Source organism: Chanodichthys erythropterus, chromosome 21 (genome assembly GCF_024489055.1).
Source record: "Chanodichthys erythropterus isolate Z2021 chromosome 21, ASM2448905v1, whole genome shotgun sequence".
NCBI classification, from domain to species: Eukaryota; Metazoa; Chordata; class Actinopteri; order Cypriniformes; family Xenocyprididae; genus Chanodichthys; species Chanodichthys erythropterus.
Window position 1 is genome coordinate 11880300 of NC_090241.1, and position 18232 is coordinate 11898531.

General features: G+C 35.7%; 1 protein-coding gene across 1 annotated transcript; it reads left to right on the top strand.

Moving 5' to 3' along the window:
- The first annotated feature begins 1206 nt into the window (after window positions 1-1206).
- zgc:123305 lies at window positions 1207-17903 on the top strand. The gene is made up of 20 exons (XM_067373637.1): window positions 1207-1275; window positions 5487-5687; window positions 6680-6775; window positions 6861-7096; window positions 8030-8137; window positions 8243-8348; window positions 8477-9254; window positions 9333-9426; window positions 10435-10628; window positions 10888-10981; window positions 11388-11457; window positions 11535-11627; window positions 11822-11895; window positions 12522-12645; window positions 13559-13707; window positions 13796-13882; window positions 15869-16021; window positions 16504-16618; window positions 16700-16803; window positions 16946-17903. Exons 2-20 carry the CDS (start codon window positions 5496-5498, stop codon window positions 17088-17090), a joined length of 3012 nt encoding a protein of 1003 aa, XP_067229738.1. The 5' UTR covers window positions 1207-1275; window positions 5487-5495; the 3' UTR covers window positions 17091-17903.
- Window positions 17904-18232: the final 329 nt, after the last annotated feature.

The window sequence follows — 18232 nt, forward strand, 5'->3', positions numbered from 1 at the left end:
ATTACAGAGATCTGTTCCCTCACACATTATTAGAGAACTCTGTTTATATTAACTTTTATGTGTGACAGTTGTTTGGTTATTGTCTTCCAATGCCATTAAGTGTGACATGAGCCATGAACCAAACAAGAGAGAGAGTTATTATTATGGAAGTTATTATGTTACTGTTCCTGGAAGAGGTCTTTTATATCCATCAATAAAACCAGAATTTATTTCCAAAGTGTCTCTTTACAGATTGTCTAAACACTAAAAACTATTATGATAATTGAGCATAACCATGCACAGCAGTTATAGGTTTTTTTTTTTTTTTTTTTTAATGCACACATAATTAATATCCAAATTACATAAACGCTTCAGGACATATATGATTTTATTGTCAGTTTGATTGACAAGAGCAGGAATTACTAGCATGTTTCCATATGTTATTTCAGATCACTGAACAATACAATTCAACAAATGTCATGAGTGTGACAAAGTAGTATTTTATATAAAATTTTGTTTAATTATTTAGTCACCCTCAAATGGTTCTAAACCTGCATGAAGTTCTTTCTTGTGTTGAACATAAAGGAAGATATTTTGAAGAAACAACCAAACAGTTGCCGGTCCCCACTGACTTCCATAGTATATATATGTAGTATATAAGTATATATCAGTAAATGATGACAGAATTTTCATTTGTGTGTGTGTGTGTGTGAGTTTGTTTATATTACATTGTGAGTTCACCTACATCGTGGGGACCAGCCACCGATTCCCACAATGTAAATTAATTAATAAAAATACTAAATGATGTTTTTGTGAGAAAATAAAGGTGTGCACAGTTTCCTGTGATGGTTAGGTTTAGGGATAGGGGTAGGGTAGGGGGATAGGAAGTACGGGTTGTACAGTATAAAATGCATTGCGGCCTATGGAAAGTCCCCACAATGTCAAAAAATGTCATAATGTCAAAAAATAACAACGAAAACTTATTTTTTGTGAATATTTATTTAGAAAATTATTATTATTATAAATAACATACATCACATACATATTAAAATAATCGCTACAAAAGGAAAAAAACAAATAAGCATAAAAAATAAATAAGCATTACATAAGCTCCCTCTAGCGGTACTTTGCTGACACTTGAGGAACTGAACACAAACTCACACGTCAACAGAGCGACTCTGTAAGAGGGCGTGTCCTGAGACGAGTCCTAGCCTGTCATTGGATGTCATTTGATTGACGCGCTGACGTGGGCGTTAGAGTGCAGGAAGTTTTTAATGAATCGCTGTTGTTTTTGAGGTAAGAGCATTCGTATTACCTTAATCATTTCACATGATATTATGATTTAATGTATTTGTTTATCAGTTTTTGTCTGATAAAATCAGTGTTTAGTGTTTATAAAGTGCAACGCTGTGTTTTTGTTCAATGAAGAGTGTAACTGCATCATTCTGAGATATTTGAAAGAGTGTCTGGATTGTTACATTAAGCTTTAGTGTTACATTAAGTTTTAGTGTTTATAATATATAAACATAAAGTCAGGAAATCGCTTAATGTCCTAAGACGTCTTCGTATGTGAATTCTAAGAACAATTTATAAATTGTATGACTTTGATGCTCGATGGTTTACACGGAGTCTTACAAAACAACGTATTTATTTATCTGAAAAAACATGGTTTCTTCTCATGTTTCAAGAGTGACGTAGTGTAGTTAATTGTTAGACCTCCACTGAATTAAATAATTAATTCAGTTAACTCGAGAGTCCTGAAATTTGTAGTGTTTCCCCGTCCATTACTTTTAGAAGTAAATTTTTGGATCTTAAAAGGTTTTCTTTGAGGTTAGTCTTTCTAAGTCCTCAGTCCTGATCAAACACGATACGTTTAGATTGTCTTGACTTGTGATAAACTTGCCAAGACTGGCATTTCTCAGACAAATTGAGAACTGAGGTGACAGATGTATTTAAAAAAAATAATAATAATACTTTTATTTGGCAAGGATGCATTAAATTGATCAAAAAATACAGTAAAGACATTTATAATGTTGCATATTTTAATATATTTCAAAATAAATGCTATTCTTTTCAACTTTATGTTTGTCACAGACTCCTGAACAAAATGTTTCACAGTGTTTTCCACAAAAATATGAAGCAGCACAACTGCTAATTGATAATAATAAGAAATCAGCATATTAAAATGATTTCTGAAGGATCATGTGACACTGAAGACTGGAGTAATGATGCTGAAAATTCAGCTTTGATCACAGGAATAAATTACATTTTAACATATATTCACATAGAAAACACCTAAATTGTAAAAAATATTTCAGTTTTTACTGTATTTTTCATTAAATAACTGCAGTCTTTCAAAAATTTTACCGACCCCCAAACTTTTGAACGGTAGTGTAAATTCAGTCATATTAGTCAAACATTTGGACTGAACTTATGTATCTCATTTTGACCTAAAGTTATGCTTAATTACTTAAAATGAGTTTTAGACACAAATATAAATTATGCCTATGTATGTATACATTTATTATTAAAGTTTTAATGACATATTTTTCTACATGGATAAGCTTGTCTTGTGCTTGTAAAGTTTAGTCCAGGCAACTAGGATAGGTTATTTGAACTATGTTAATGTATTCTGGCCTGTTTAGAGGTCATTAAGGTCACCAAGAAGACTGACAGACAGTAACGGTGCGCTGTCTTGCGCACTTACCCTTGTGCAAGGTTTAACGTTGACAGCAGTACATCGGTTTTGAGTCGAGTCATCGTCAAGATTAATGTGACGTTGAATGGATGAATGTTCACATCAGTCTGTAAATTTAAAGCGTCGTCTGACAGAATTAAACAGCCGGTTTGTTCTCTCTCTCTCTCTCTCAAACACACACAAATCCACACAATAGCAGATGAAAAGAACGGCTGAGCCTGTTACAAACTGCTGGCATGGCTTTCATACTGTGTGTGTGTGTGTGTGTGTGTGTGTGTGTGTGTGTGTGTGCTGTTTTCATGTTCAGCTGGTTTAATGTTGGAATAATAGTTTTTAATGCTGTATGTGCAGCCAGGTCACAGTAGGTGTGTGATTTCAGACGCGAGTGATAGATGTTGTGTGGATGTGTGTTGTGAGAGCGTTTGAATGTACTGGGTCTCTCTCAGAACCACCAGTATTGCCTTCTTTGTTCATTCCACACACACCGTTCACAGAGAGAGATGGAATAAAGGGCTTGAATTTAGGTAAAATAAGCTCTGCACACAATTCACTGTGGTGCGGATGATCTATCCAGATAGTTAGTGGTGAACTCAGCTCTAGGATGAAGGAGGTTTTTACTCCTCAATGGCAGCTGAAGGGTGGAGGGTTCCAGGCTTTACAGGTCTTCATCATCCATCAATCTGGGTATGTGCTCATCATGGATCATCCGAGCAGAAGAATTTCCTCTATGTTTGAGAAGTGCACAGCAGGTTAATAATTTATAAATCCCTTGAACTCTTTTCTCATTAAATTTAGCCATTTTTTGCACAGTAAAGTCTGTTCTATAATATTTGATATTTGTAAGGCCTCTAAATGACCAGCATGATCTGAATACCATGTTGCATACAATCTATTACATGCCTGTCCGTCTGATTGGCAGTTCATACTTTTTATCAAGTAAAAGCCATTTAAATTGTACAAACATCACCTTCAGCTCGTGATTCATGTGTCTTTCTGCTGTGAAATCTTTGATGATTTTTATAAAGTAAACGTAAGAATAACTTTTATATTGTTAGTAATACAGTATTTTAAGATGAACACTGGAATGAAGCAACTTTTACTTGAATATCCATCATTTTTTAGAAAAATCATGATAATCAAATATGATCATCAGGCTTTTGAGGAAGGCTTATTTGTTCATCTCAGTCATCATTGTATTGCATTGCATTATATATTTTAAAACTACAGAGCTCTGAACATAAAACTAAGCATTTAAATATCGTCTTAAGACATTATTGGGATAGATTGATGACTGATATTGTTTATATGCATTTAATGTAAGCAGCCAGTTCAGATTTTACATTACAAGATATCAGGATTTCATCTCATAAATATCAGCATTTGTACCAAATTGCTTATTTCTGCTCAGTTTGTTCCTCTTAATAAAACTGAGCTGTTCTTTCCCCCCTCAAATTCGAGCTCCATATTCTCACTATATCAGACTGCATGAGCAATAAAATCCTGATGTATCAAAAATATGATACTCAACAAAAACATGGCAATTATTATTATTTTTTTTTAAGATCTATAAGTAGTTTCTGATTATTATTTTTGTGTCAGGCTTTATAGGGTAAAAAATGTATTTAAAATGATGTACGGTCAGTCAAGTTCATATTTCATTTCTGCAACCGTGTCATATGAGCGGCCTAATAAAAGATGTGAGTGGCTTGGCTCGTGAGGTCTGATATGTTGAGGTCACATGACCGAACCACACAACCAACACTGGTTTCCGCCAATAAACCAAGCTGGTTAGTAGATAGTTCTTCTTGTGTCTGTACAAAAACGTATTGTATTGTCAATTCTGTTTTTAAATGTTTATGATTTTCTGTAATTATTGTGCTCATTTAATTTCAGGAATTTCATGTATGTCTATTTGCTGTGATGAAGTGGTATTTTTATGTCTTTATTTCGGCCATCAGGCACCCTGATTTCTAAATAAGCATCTGCCTTTGGAAAATCACAATCCAAATGCTGAGATGAGTTTGTGTTTTTGTTTGTTAATTTGATTGTCATCCAGAACCGGCTGAGGCTGCACTATTTACTCATTAATGACCTAATTATTAATAAAAAAGGTCTGGTCTGGTCATATATGGTGTTTGTTGAACAAAGTATTTTTATGTGACGTTTTTCCTCAAGACTGACATATTATAATGCCAGATTTGAAATTTTTTTAATGCCAAAAATCTTGGTTCTCATACATCTCAAACTCATCTTCTGGCGTTTTGCTTCTTCAGCTTGTTGCTTGATATATATATATATATATATATATATATATATATATATATATATATATATATTTCTTTATATAAAAGAAAAATGGATCAGAAAGATGTTTAAGCAGCTGTTAAAGATGTCGTTCCTCAGGCTGATCATGAAATCAGACAGCAGTGAGCTGAAGAGATTTCAACACGTTTAGGTGTTTCTTAATGTCAACACCAAAATTCATCCTTATTGTGAATTGTTCATCAGTGCAGGTTTGTCTAAAGAAAGTCCTAACACCAAAAAGATGAGGAACATATTACCTATTTATATGCACCGAAAATAATATGTAACATTCAGTTTATGTTGTGTCAGATTCTGTTTTACAAATGTAAGAAATGTTTTTTAGTTATGGCATGACTTCAAGTCTGCCAACATGTCATGATGATAAAGATGTTGCGCACTGTCAGACTTTTGCTCTGTGTGCAAAGGTCATAGCCGTGCATTAAGTGTCAGGAACAAAATATGACCTAAAGCCACATATTCATATTCTTTGTCTCTTACTCTTCAGTCCCAGACCATGAACTACGTGGGTCAGCTGGCTGAGACAGTGTTTGTGACTGTAAAGGAGCTGTATCGCGGTCTGAACCCGGCCACACTTACTGGTGGCATCGACGTCATTGTGGTTCGCCAGCCTGATGGCAGCTACCAGTGCTCACCGTTCCACGTACGCTTTGGGAAACTCGGAGTCCTGCGGTCCAAAGAGAAAGTGGTGAGTTAGAAATTTGTTAACTTCAGTTATCTATCATCACTAATTATTAGTGTAGATTTAGAGGAAACTGTGTTTGTGTTCTGAACGGCTTTCTCTGGTTGATCTATTGGTTAGTTGTCTGACAAAATGTTCCTCTTTCTTAGAACTAACTAACCTTTAAAACCAGAACATGGGTTGAGAATCTTGTTAGCAGGAAATAAATTTCAAGATGTACAAGCAATTCAAAAACAGAGTGAAAATAACTACCCAGAAGTTCTCATATTAAAGGTGTAACACATTTTGCTAGATAGTGATGATAGTCATATTTTAATTTAAAAGCAGTGGCATTTCATTTAATTTTAAATGTAACTATTTATTTATTCATTTATTATGTTTTTTTAAAGCATATTTAATGACAGTTATATTTTCATTCACATTTAACTTAATTTAACCTAATTAAACTAAATTTAAATTAACCTTTTTTTTTATTAATTTAATGAGTCATATTTTCAGTTAACAGCAATGGCATTTCATTTAACTTCATTAAAATGTAACTTTTTTTATTTTACAGCAAATTTAATGCCATGCATAATTTCATTCAGCAATATTATTTTCCTAGCATTTTACTTTTTTGTTTGTTTGTTTTTTATTAAAAATGCTTGTAGCATTTTTTAGGCCCACTTATGATGTTTGTCAAAGATTCTCATGGCCATTTCCACTCTCTCTAACCAATTAAACATGCTTTTTTGCTTCTGTACCTCTAAAAGACCTCTGCCTGTCGGCGTGCTTCATTCTATGTACTCAAATGTACATTTGGGGCATTTATATGTTAATGAGCTCAAGTATAATGATTGAGGTTTTTAGTATGTCTACATAGCACATCATTTTATTTCAAATGAGAGAAGAAAATCTTATTTCTCTCGTTAATTGGTTGGTTTTCAGAATCCATATTTCTAAATATTCATCCAGATCCTTGTTCAGGTCACATAACCTCTGTATTCGTCCTTCCACAGGTGGATATTGAGATCAATGGCGAGCCTGTGAGCCTGCATATGAAGCTGGGAGATAATGGAGAGGCGTTCTTCGTGGAGGAGAACGAGGATTTTGAGGTCTGTCCAGATGATGCGAGATCACTAATCTCTCGTTTAATGTTTTGCTTTGGTTTTCACAATACTTTCTCTGTGTCCATCTCAGACGAGGGTTCCTGCTCATCTCTGCACCTCTCCCATCCCCACTGATGTTCCAGAAGTGTCTGAGGCGACTGAGTCTTCCTGCGGTGTCACGTCTTCCTCCAGCCGTCGCAAAAAACGCCGCAGGAAACGGGCGCGTTCAGACAACCATCTGCGTGAGGATGCTAGTTCCTCCTCGGACGAGAAAGGAGAAAGTCTAGACCAGGATGTCCTCAAGGAGGAGTCACTTTTGGCCGCCAGGTTAGATGTTTACTAAGGTTATTGTACATTTACTTTTCCAGAAATTTCTGAAACTGTCAGAAAGAAGTAAAGGGGCACTAAAGGGGAAATAAAGTTACAACCTTAACCCATGTAGTTGCCTTACATTACTCTGTACTTTCATGGGTAAGTACATTGAAATAGCAAATACTGTAAAATAAAGTTTAAAACTTATAACTCTACATATAAACCAGGGCCCTAAATTGCCCAAGCGGCAAATGCTAGTAAAAATCAGTTTATGAAACGGTGTCAATGGCCAGTTTCCCAGTAACATTTTTATGAATTCTAACAATGCAATGTTGTGAGAACATGGCGTAAACATGACATGAACGACGCTCGGGGCATTTGACAGGCCAGAGCTCTAATGTTTGAGCCTTGTCAATTTGAATATTCAAGCGCAAGAAGACACAAAAGGGAACTCAATTTGTTACTTACGTGCTGGGAAGTTCGCACACATCTGAAGCGCCCTCCCAGAAAGCTGCGTCTCAGACAGAGTGCGAATACTGAAATCAGCTGTTTCACGTCTTCTTGTGCTTGAATATTCACACCAAAATTATGTGTAAAAAAAAAAAAAAAAAAAAAAAGTGCCCATCTCTGCAAAGTTATCCTAGTAAACACAGTCCATGCATTAGGTCTTAAAGTGACAGCAGCCTAATATTTCTGCTGCTGTCTGTTTTTAATTATTAATCAAACAATAAACAGGACAAAGAAAAAATCACTCACTGCCCTTGACTGAATAACTTTTGAAATTTTAATAAGGATTAATCTATGTTTTATTTATACAGTGAAGACTATCCAGTGTTATTTTACATTACTTTATTCAATGCCTCTACTTGAAAACTGCTGTTACTTGTCTTTGATAATGTTTTACATTTATATTAGATCATTGATGGTTTGTGTTTTTACTCTCCACAGTAAATCTATATACTTCTCGATGTCAGAGGAACCCTGCGAGGAAACGCCTGTGGCCCAAAGCAGAGATGTTCATCCTCACTCTGATGGAGAGTGTTCTATTAATGAGAGGTACTTGTATATCCTTAAACATCTTCAAATTATGTTAATTTTCTCTGTTCATATTAAGAGTATCTAAACGCACAGCTCTGCCTACATTGTTGTCTCTGTCTGTAGTGTGTTCTACAGTCGGCCCTCTTCTCCTAAGAGTGATTCAGAGCTATGCAAGCCGCAGGAGTCTTTAGGACCTCAGATGCAGTGGAACTGGGGAGCTTTTCCCAAGGTACAGTGCTGTATTGAACTATTGCATGAGTAGCTTGTTCCTGGACAAGGCTGTTTTAGAACATTTTCTGAAGAACAACTGTGATGGTTGCATGTGCATTGTTACAAAAGAATTATTTGTTTATGTAGGTGTGTCAGGCACAGAGGGATGAATCTGATTTGCTGCTATCACCCATTACGCCCTCTGACCACTCCCACTTCCGCACAATCCATCGACAAGCATCTTTTGATGTGGACGCCACTGACTCTACAGCGACGGTGACTGTGGTGAGACCAGAACCTCATATTGGTACGACCAGCCCTATTCCTTCAGATTACTCTCTTGAAGTGCTTTCTTCATCGATTAACACACAAGTGAACGTCAAGGTCACCGAAACGCATGTAGTAGCCTTTCAGTCCACAGACGACTGCTTGACCACACTGGAAAACAAAGAGACTGGAGACTTAACAGCTAAAACTGTTAGCAGCACAGACAATGAAACTAAGACGTATGATAAAACTAGCTCTGCTAATACAATCCACGGGACCAATGCTGTCAACAATGCAGGTAGTTTAGATTCTGACATGGAAAGCCAAGAGACCTGTGATGAGAAAAACATCTCAGTAGTCTCCAAAATCCAAACCATTTCCCAGGTCACGTTCAGTGAGACTGAATCAAAGGTTTTAGAAGCAGAAACAGAGATAAACTCAGCGGACACAATCACGGTTTTACCGAAACACCAAAGCTCTGCGGAAAAACTGACACTCAGGACGGGAGACTCAGAGGAGGGTTTAGAGGTTTTACAGACCAATCAAAACGGTGACGATGCTAAAGTGATGCCAGCTCTGGAGGCCATAATCCAATCAGAGGATCAGACAGTTCTTGAGTCCTCTTCTAAAGCGACAGACTCTCAGGACAAGAGGAAAGGTAGTGGATTACATCATCTGTACTAATTCAATGCTTGAAAACGATTTGAAACATTTTACCTGTATGTTTTCTTCCTAGTCAAGCGGAGTCAACATTTGGGACCGTCTGATATCTATCTAGATGACCTCTCCAGTCTTAATCCTGAAGTCGCTGCCCTCTATTTTCCCAAAAGGTTAGAAGATTCAGTAACCAATATGCATAACAGATAAGATAATAAAATAAAACTGTTTTATTGATTTATTTTATTTATTTTTTTTTCTGCTGCCTTTTGACACAATAACAACATTTTTGCTGTACTACAACAATAAAAATATAATATTCATCAAGCATATTATTATTATTATTAGTAGTGGTAGTAGTATTTTTATTAGCAATAATAATAATAATAAATCCAAAGTAAAATACAACTATTTTATTGTTTTGTTTTGTTTTATTGTTTTATTTCTGCTTTTTGATACAATAACTAAATGATAGACTACAACAATAAAAATATAATATTTAAGTATATTATTATTATTATTATTATTATTATTATTATTAGCAAAATAATAATTAATCCAAAATAAAATAAAACTATTTTGTTTTATTTCTGCTTTTTGACACAATAACTAAATGATAGACTACAACAACAAAAATATAATATTCATTGTGTATATTATTAATATTATAATTAGTAATAAAATAATAATAATAATAGCAAAAAATATATAATAGTTGAGTGTATTACTAGTAATAATAATACAATAAAATATAATATTAATTGGGTATATTATTTTTATTACAAAATCAAACATTTTAGTATTTATATATTTATGCAAAGTTATTTTGTGATCAGTATAGTCAAAAATATATTTTCATCATTGTTTTTGAATCCCTGTTATTTAAAATATTGAGTAATTATCCAAACAATACTTCATCCAACAACAGAGAGACTCCAAATTCACACTACATTGCAGAATTGCTCTACATCAAAGATATGACCAACTTTCAATATTGCAGTCCACTTTACGAATCTGTCACTGAAAAAGCCATACTGAACATCTTTTAATGTGAATTTTGTGGTTTGTGGTGGTTCCGTCTGCGGTAGTTGTTGATAACTTGACTATTATTTAAAATTTGGAAAAGAGTATAAGAATGAGTAGGTGTGTCTCTTTTTAAATTCTTCCCTCTGTCTTTTCAGTGAGGCAGAGTCTTCGGATCCCCGCTCAACCTATCCGCACGATCCGTCTCCTCCCTCAGGTCAGCTGTCCCCTCAGTCACTGGGCAGCACCAACGCAGACAGCGGTACGGAGTATCTGTCTGACTCTACGACAGACTCGCTGGACGTGACCATGTCTCTGTGTGGGAGAGGAGACATCAGTCAAATCAGTAAAGGTAAAGAGCGAGACAGACATGTGAGACATTTTTGTTGGTTGCTTAGTTTCTGCTTTTGTTGCATTGTGCTGTGTAGCTCCACCCACAGTGAAATCTTATTGGTCCACACTCCTGCTTTGAATAACCGTATATTAAACATCAGATGTATTCTGTTTGGCTGTGATTTTGTTGTTTCATGCAGCATTTTATTTTCAGCAAAGACAAAAAAAGAAGCTTTAAGCTGATGTCTTTTTGAACTTTTTGTGTGTGTGTGTTGCAGAGAAGTTCACGGAGCATCTTGTCAAGTATCAAGACTTTGTCAACAACCCTGGAATAATTGAAGACCCAAATCTGGTCATATGCATCAACTCAAAGTTAGTTAAATTTTCAATTCAATTCAAGTTTATTTGTATAGCACTTTTCACAATACATATTGTTTCAAAGCTGCTTTACAGAAAATTCTTGTTTCAATATAGATAGCATGTAAAATGCTTATTTATTTAGCAATAAGAAGGCACAAGATATCGTGTGCTACAGCGATAACATTTTAGTGTTAATATAGTAAGCCTAACTGTTGGTTTGTTACCAACTTTGTGCATTAACATTGAATTAAACTGAGGTGAAGTCACATATCTGCTGTTTTAGGGATTTAGACATGGCTTATACAATCGGATTTTAGAGCCAGAGGTTATTATGTTTCATAATGGTCTTTATCACATCTGCAGTTTGATAATATTATAATATGGATTTTGTTTTAGCTTTGCGGTTGATTTGTTTCAGGTATTATAACTGGGCTGTTGCTGCTCCGATGATTCTGTCAGTTCAGGCTTTCCAGAAGACTTTACCAAAGGTAGATTGACTCTGAGGTCCTTGATCAGTGCTTAGATGACTAATCATTCACGGATAATGACTTTTTTGTTGTTGTAGAGCACCATTGACCAACTAGTCAAAGATAAGATGCCGAAGAAGTCTGGCCGCTGGTGGTTCTCCTGGAGGAGGAAAAATTTGAACAATATTGCGGTAAAAACTGAGTCCAATTCATTGAACTAACAGAATCTAACAGTAAAGAAATTGTTTGTAGCTGAAACGAGCAACTCTGAGATGATTGTGCAATTTCCCCTTTAAGAGACTGATAATCATAACATCTGCTGACTGTGCATGACAATCTCTAAAACTACCTTGCACATTAATTTTGAATATGTTTCAAATGTTAGGGAAACACAAAGCCTGACTCAGAAGGGATTCAGCTTGAAGCATCTGCCGCTATCGCTGGACCCTCTTCACTGAAGTAAGATGTGTGTTTGCATGCATGCAGAATATTACAGATGGACATAATCTGACACGAATGATTGAGAAGGCTGTTTGACAAATCCTCCTCTAGCCATGCACCATCACAAACCACCAACAATGCATGAAAATGTGTTGGGATTAAATCAAAAAATGTCTTTTTTATGTGTGTCATATGAGACAAAAAAGGATGCAAAAGAACAAAACAAAAGCGACAGAAGTTAATAACCAAACTTAAAGCATCCATGCCAACAGTTGTCAGTATACAGTCCAAAAAATACAGGACAAATAAAAATGAATTAAATATAATCAAAACTTGCTGAAAAAACCTTTAAATTTAATGCATCTGTGCACCACATCACAGCAAGTTGTATACCATTTTATAACATTGTATAATTTTGTAAGTAAGTTTGGTACAAAAGCACCATGTAAATAAATGGGCTTCCTCTCTTGCTCTTGTTCTCTTAAACGTTGACATACTGACTACTTCTTCAGTTAAACATTATGAAAGTCAGTATTATCAACACTATTGGCTGACTTGTGGGAATGTGCAATGCTTATTTTATCTTTGACAGTAAAGTCAATAATTGCTGTTTTTTGTTTGTTTTGTTATTTGTATGTGCACAGGAGTTCTGTTGAACTCTCGAGCGATGAGGATGGTTCTCTCTCCATGAAGAGTGAGACGTTGAACACAGCGCAGTGCATCAGTCAGATGTATCGCAAGTCCCTCCGGTTGACCTCCGAACAGATCGTAAGAATCACATCTAACAATGTCATCATCATTATCAATATCAATAATATCATTTGAGTGGTAGAGTTTAGTCAGGAGCAACTGGACTTTCTACAATTTGGAAATAAATTGAAACATTGCACCTCAGAATCAAAAGATAGAAATACGAAATACTATTTTAAATGTAGATAAATGCCATTAATATTAATTTATAAAAGTCTGTATTACAGTAATGAGAGGGTTTGTTGCATTACAATACTCAATACTACCTGGACATTTCATACTGAACAGTTATTTATTAAAGAGGACCTATTATGCTTTTATCCATGTTCAACTGTCTTTAGGGTGTAATGTTGCTGTATGAACATGAAAAAGCTCTGCAAAGTCCTTCCAGCGGGAGTTATTCTCTATATCAGTGTGCACTGTTTCTGAACTCCCTGAACAGTCTCCGTTGTAGTTTCCTTCTGGGAATGAACACGTCACAATATTTCTCACTTAAATTTTAATTCCCGCCCAAGGCATATGCAAAATAAAGGGGCGGGGCCTGGTTAAGATAGTTAGTTAGTCGAGTGCTGAAACTCACAGTTATGGTAAGGGGCGGGACATTTCCCAAACACGCTCTAAGCGTCAACACCAATCACAACACACTGGTCCAGCGGACCAATCAGAGCTCATTGTGCTCTTCAAAAGAAGGGGCTTCATAGAGACAGGAACTAAACAGAGCTTTACTGACAGACTGGGAAGAAAGGAGCTGCAACAATGTCAAATATGGGGAAAAATAATGTTTTTTTTTTTTTTTTTTTTTTAATTCAAGCATGAAAACCTGTTTTAGTAGAGCCCGAAAATCAAAATCAAGACTTTGTAAAAGGGTATAATATGGCCTCTTTAATAAACTAGATGTATATGAATTTTATTATTTTATTGTGTGTGGCAGGAGAGTCTAAATCTGCGTGAAGGGGCCAATAATGTTGTGTTCAGTGTGACCACACAGTATCAGGGAACCTGCCGCTGTGAAGCTGCCATTTACCTGTGGAACTATGATGACAAAATCATCATCTCAGACATCGATGGAACCATCACTAAGTGAGTCTGTTTGTCTGAGCCTCTGCAGGATTTCGAGTTACTATGTGTACATTATACTAACAGTTGTTCACCTTTCTCACGGTATCAGGTCAGACGCACTGGGTCACATTTTACCACAGCTGGGGAAAGACTGGACTCATCATGGCATCGCAAAACTATATCACAAAATACATCAGTAAGAAACACACAAGGTTCAATTCACAAGTTTCTGATTTTTATAAAACATTTGTAGTTCACTATAATTATGTGTGATTTTTATAATAGTTTTAATAGATACAGAAACTGTTTAAAGCAGCAGCAATACAAATATTTTAAAGATGTCATAGCATACTTTAATAATTTTTCTAGAAATAAGGACATGCCATTTAATTAATTATATTAAATGCATATATACAAAGTTACTCTAGATGGCGCAGACTGATAGGTCCTTAACACAATCTGCCAGCAATCACATCATTCTCTATATGGCACAGCTGATTGATTCCTGCTGTATCAGTAGCCAATGAGCTCACTTGGTCAACATTTGCTGTAGCATTTGCAGCACACTTTCAGAAACCCTCCACCTTCCCCAGCTCCACCTGTATAGATCTGCTACAGGTAATTCATGTATGCTATTGCACAGCAGCAGCATGTCTTACTTGTTCACAGCTGTGTGTTGTGTGTGTATTAGCAGTAGCAAGACCTATACTTGCTCTGCAGCAGGAAAAATAACACTAGCAGCAGTGTAACAGATCTATTCCACCAAGACCAAACATATCAACATTGTAATCTCTGTTACCACACCAAAGACTCAGAGAGTTGTCATGACAGTACTATTTGTTGAAAAAGTCCCTCATCCAATTTGCTTTGCAATATCACATCTCACTTTCATTGTTCCATGAGCATGAACAGTTTTAAAAACACTGCTGTTCTGGTCTGGCCTGTTTAGCTGTTTTTAAATGCATGGTGTGAAATGCATTATATAATTGATATATTGACAGCCCAATTAATACTTTTATTCAGCAATGATGCATTAAAGGGTTAGTTCACCCAAAAATGAAAATTCTGTCATTTATTACTTATCCTCATGCCGTTCCACACCCGTAAGACCTTCGTTAATCTTCGGAACACAAATTAAGATATTTTAGTTGAAATCCAATGGCTCCTTTAGGCCTTCATAGGGAGCAATGACATTTCCTCTCTCAAGATCCATAAAGGTACTAAAAACATATTTAAATCAGTTCATGTGAGTACAGTGGCTCGATATTAATATTATAAAGCGACGAGAATATTTTTGGTGCACCAAAAAAAACAAAAATAACGACTTATTTAGTGATGGCCGATTTCAAAACACTGCTTCAGGAAGCTTCGGAGCGTAATGAATCAGTGTATCAAATCATGATTCAGATTGTGTGTCAAACCATCAAACTGCTGAAATCACGTGACTTTGGCGCTCCGAACAGCTGATTCGACACACTGATTCATTTGTGCTCTGATGCTTCCTGAAGCGGTGTTTTGAAATCGGCCATCACTTTATAAGTTATTAATTTGTTTTTTTTGGCGCATCAAAAATATTCTTGTCGCTTTATAATATTAATATCGAGCCACTGTACTCACATGAACCGATTTAAATATGTTTTTAGTACCTTTATGGATTTTGAGAGAGGAAGTGTCCATTGTTCCCTATGAAGGCCTCATGGAGCCATCGGATTTCAACTAAAATATCATAATTTGTGTTCCGAAGATTAACGATGGTCTTACGGGAGTGGAACGGCATGAGGGTGAGTAATAAATGACAGAATTTTCATTTTTTGGGTGAACTAACACTTTAAATTAATCAAAAGTGACAGTAAATACAATTATAAGATTACAAAAGATTTCTATTTCAAATAAATGCTAGGTTTCCACAAAATATGAAGCAGCACAACTGTTTTCAACATTGATAATGATCATAAATGTTTCTTGAGCAGCAAATCAGCATATTAGAATTTCTGAAGGATCATGTGACACTGAACACTGGAGTTATGATGTTGAAAATTCAAATAAATCAAATCAAATCAAATAAATGCAGCCTTTGTGAGCAGAAGAGACTTCTTTCAAAAACTTTTTAAAAATCTTACCGACCTCAAGCTTTTGAATGCTGGTGTATTTATCAATTTATGATTTTGTTCTTCTCTTGCAGGAATGGTTATAAGTTCCTGTACTGTTCGGCTCGAGCTATAGGCATGGCAGACATCACTAAGGGTTACTTACAGTGGGTCAATGATAGAGGAACTGTCCTACCCAAAGGACCAGTGCTACTGGCTCCCAGCAGCCTGTTTTCTGCATTACACAGGTGAGCACATAGAAAAAAGGGCTGTGTTACTGTTAATGTCGCCATGAAATGGAAGATGAGCTTGTCTTTTCTTCCCTATTGTGACACACATCTGAGTGAAACGGCTTCTGGAACAAGAACAAATGTAGGGTGGGGCTTGATTTTGTCCAATTGATTGGATGGTTGTAGTTTGCTATTAGTGGATCTCATGTGAGTGACAGGTTACCCCGCCCTTGTCATCAGAGAAGAGATGTCGCTGCAAGAGGGAGGGGAAGTTATTTTAATTCAAGATTACGAGGTACATGAATTTAAAGAAATAATGGCATGCATGGATAAAAAGTGCAACATTACATAAAAAAATTAGAATTGTCAATTTTGATTTCATGGTGACTTTAATGTATTCTCATGTTGCCAGAACCTTAAAGTCCACTTTACAGATTACTGCACAGATGATATCGAGGCTGAGACTACTTTTAATGTAATTCTTTGTGTGTGTTTCTCAGGGAGGTGATTGAGAAGAAGCCAGAGGTGTTTAAGATCGCCTGTCTCACTGATATCAGAGATCTGTTCAGTCCCATCAGACGGCCCTTCTACGCTGCCTTCGGCAACAGAACTAACGTGAGGGTTTCTGCAATATTACAAACATGCATTTCCAAGGAATTATGGGAGAGCCTGACCATATTTTGCATCTGTGTCTAGGATGCATATGCATATAAGGAGGTTAGTGTGCCCGAGACTCACATATTCACTGTCAACCCGAAAGGGGAACTAATACAAGAAAAGACCAAAGCAAACAAGTCCTCGTAAGTCACATCTTGCGCACACGCACACACTTACTTGCTTCTTTTTTCATTGATGATATTCACAAATAAAAAAATAATTTTGTTTGACTGGCATTGTGTATGTGTATGTGTGTGTGTGTGTGTGTGTGTGTGTGTGTTTCAGCTACTCTCATCTCAGCGAACTGGTTGATCACTTCTTCCCCTTCATCTGTAAAGATCCAACCACATCCTTCGACTGTCCTGAGTTCAGCCATTTCTCATTCTGGAGGGAACCGTTGCCTCCACTGGACTTCGCTGATCTGGTCTAGACACACCATCCTTCTGGTTTAACTCCACACCAATCATCTCTCAGTGTCGATCAGTTATACCTCTTTCTCAACATTTCTTCTTTATATAGAGCCGAATGTGTCTGTGCATTTAATCTGGAGATGTACACACACACACACACACACACACACACACACACACACACAAGCAAGCCTGTGGATCTACACAAACACAGAATGATACGTGCAATCATAATGCTGTAACACTATACTAAGCATCTTTTCTTCATCAGAAATGTTTTTTGACCCCACTAACAAATCTCATGAATCTGTGTTAAAGCCGCTGTGTGCCTTCACTATTACTATAATACTGAGCTGGGATTCTCATGAATGTATGTTCATTTCAACTTCTCCAAAATAATGGCCTATGACACAATTTTATTTGTATTTTTTTATTATTTTTTTTTTATACAGTTGCTTTATTTGAGTGGTTACTGGTTACTGTAAGAGTGTGAATTTGTTTTATTGGCAAATACTTTATATAACTAAATTGTATTTCTATTTATTTAGAGCATTCAAATTGAGCAAAGACAATCTATATGTATTTGGCATTTATTGTATTTAAAAAAAAAACATTGAAAATAAAAACATCACTGAGTGACATTTGAAAATTCACTTGACTGTTAGTGGTGTTTCCCAAAGTAAGCCTTACTTGCTAATTTATTTGTTCAAATCTTAATGTAGTTGAAGTGCACTTTTGACATGCTGATTTTAAGAACTAAGATCTGTGACACACATAAAAATAAAAAAAAAATAAAAAATTGCATTATGTATAGGACGGATAAGGAATGATTTGAACTTCGGTTATTAACATTTACATTTACATTTAGTCATTTAGCAGACGCTTTTATCCAAAGCGACTTACAAATGAGAGAAGTAGAATCAATTAAATCAACATGAGAACAACAGTATGTAAGTGCTGAGTGAAGTCACAGTTATGTCAGTAAAGTGCTCATAGCGAATTTTTTTTGTTTTTGTTTTTATTTGTTTTTTTTTTTTTAAATAAATAAATACACAGATAGGAGAAGAATATTAGTCAAGGTAAGTGCTACTACTACTGGGTCAAGTGCTGACGAAAAAGATACGTCTTTAGCATTTTTTTGAAAATGGCTAGAGACTCGGCT

Bases quoted from the DNA above. Each gene is read 5' to 3' on its own strand.
- zgc:123305 (XM_067373637.1), top strand. From the start codon at position 5,496: ATGAACTACGTGGGTCAGCTGGCTGAGACAGTGTTTGTGACTGTAAAG. The intron at 10,982-11,387 runs GTTAGTTAAATT...GATTTGTTTCAG, and splicing joins GTCATATGCATCAACTCAAA to GTATTATAACTGGGCTGTTG. The intron at 13,883-15,868 runs GTAAGAAACACA...CTTCTCTTGCAG, and splicing joins CTATATCACAAAATACATCA to GAATGGTTATAAGTTCCTGT.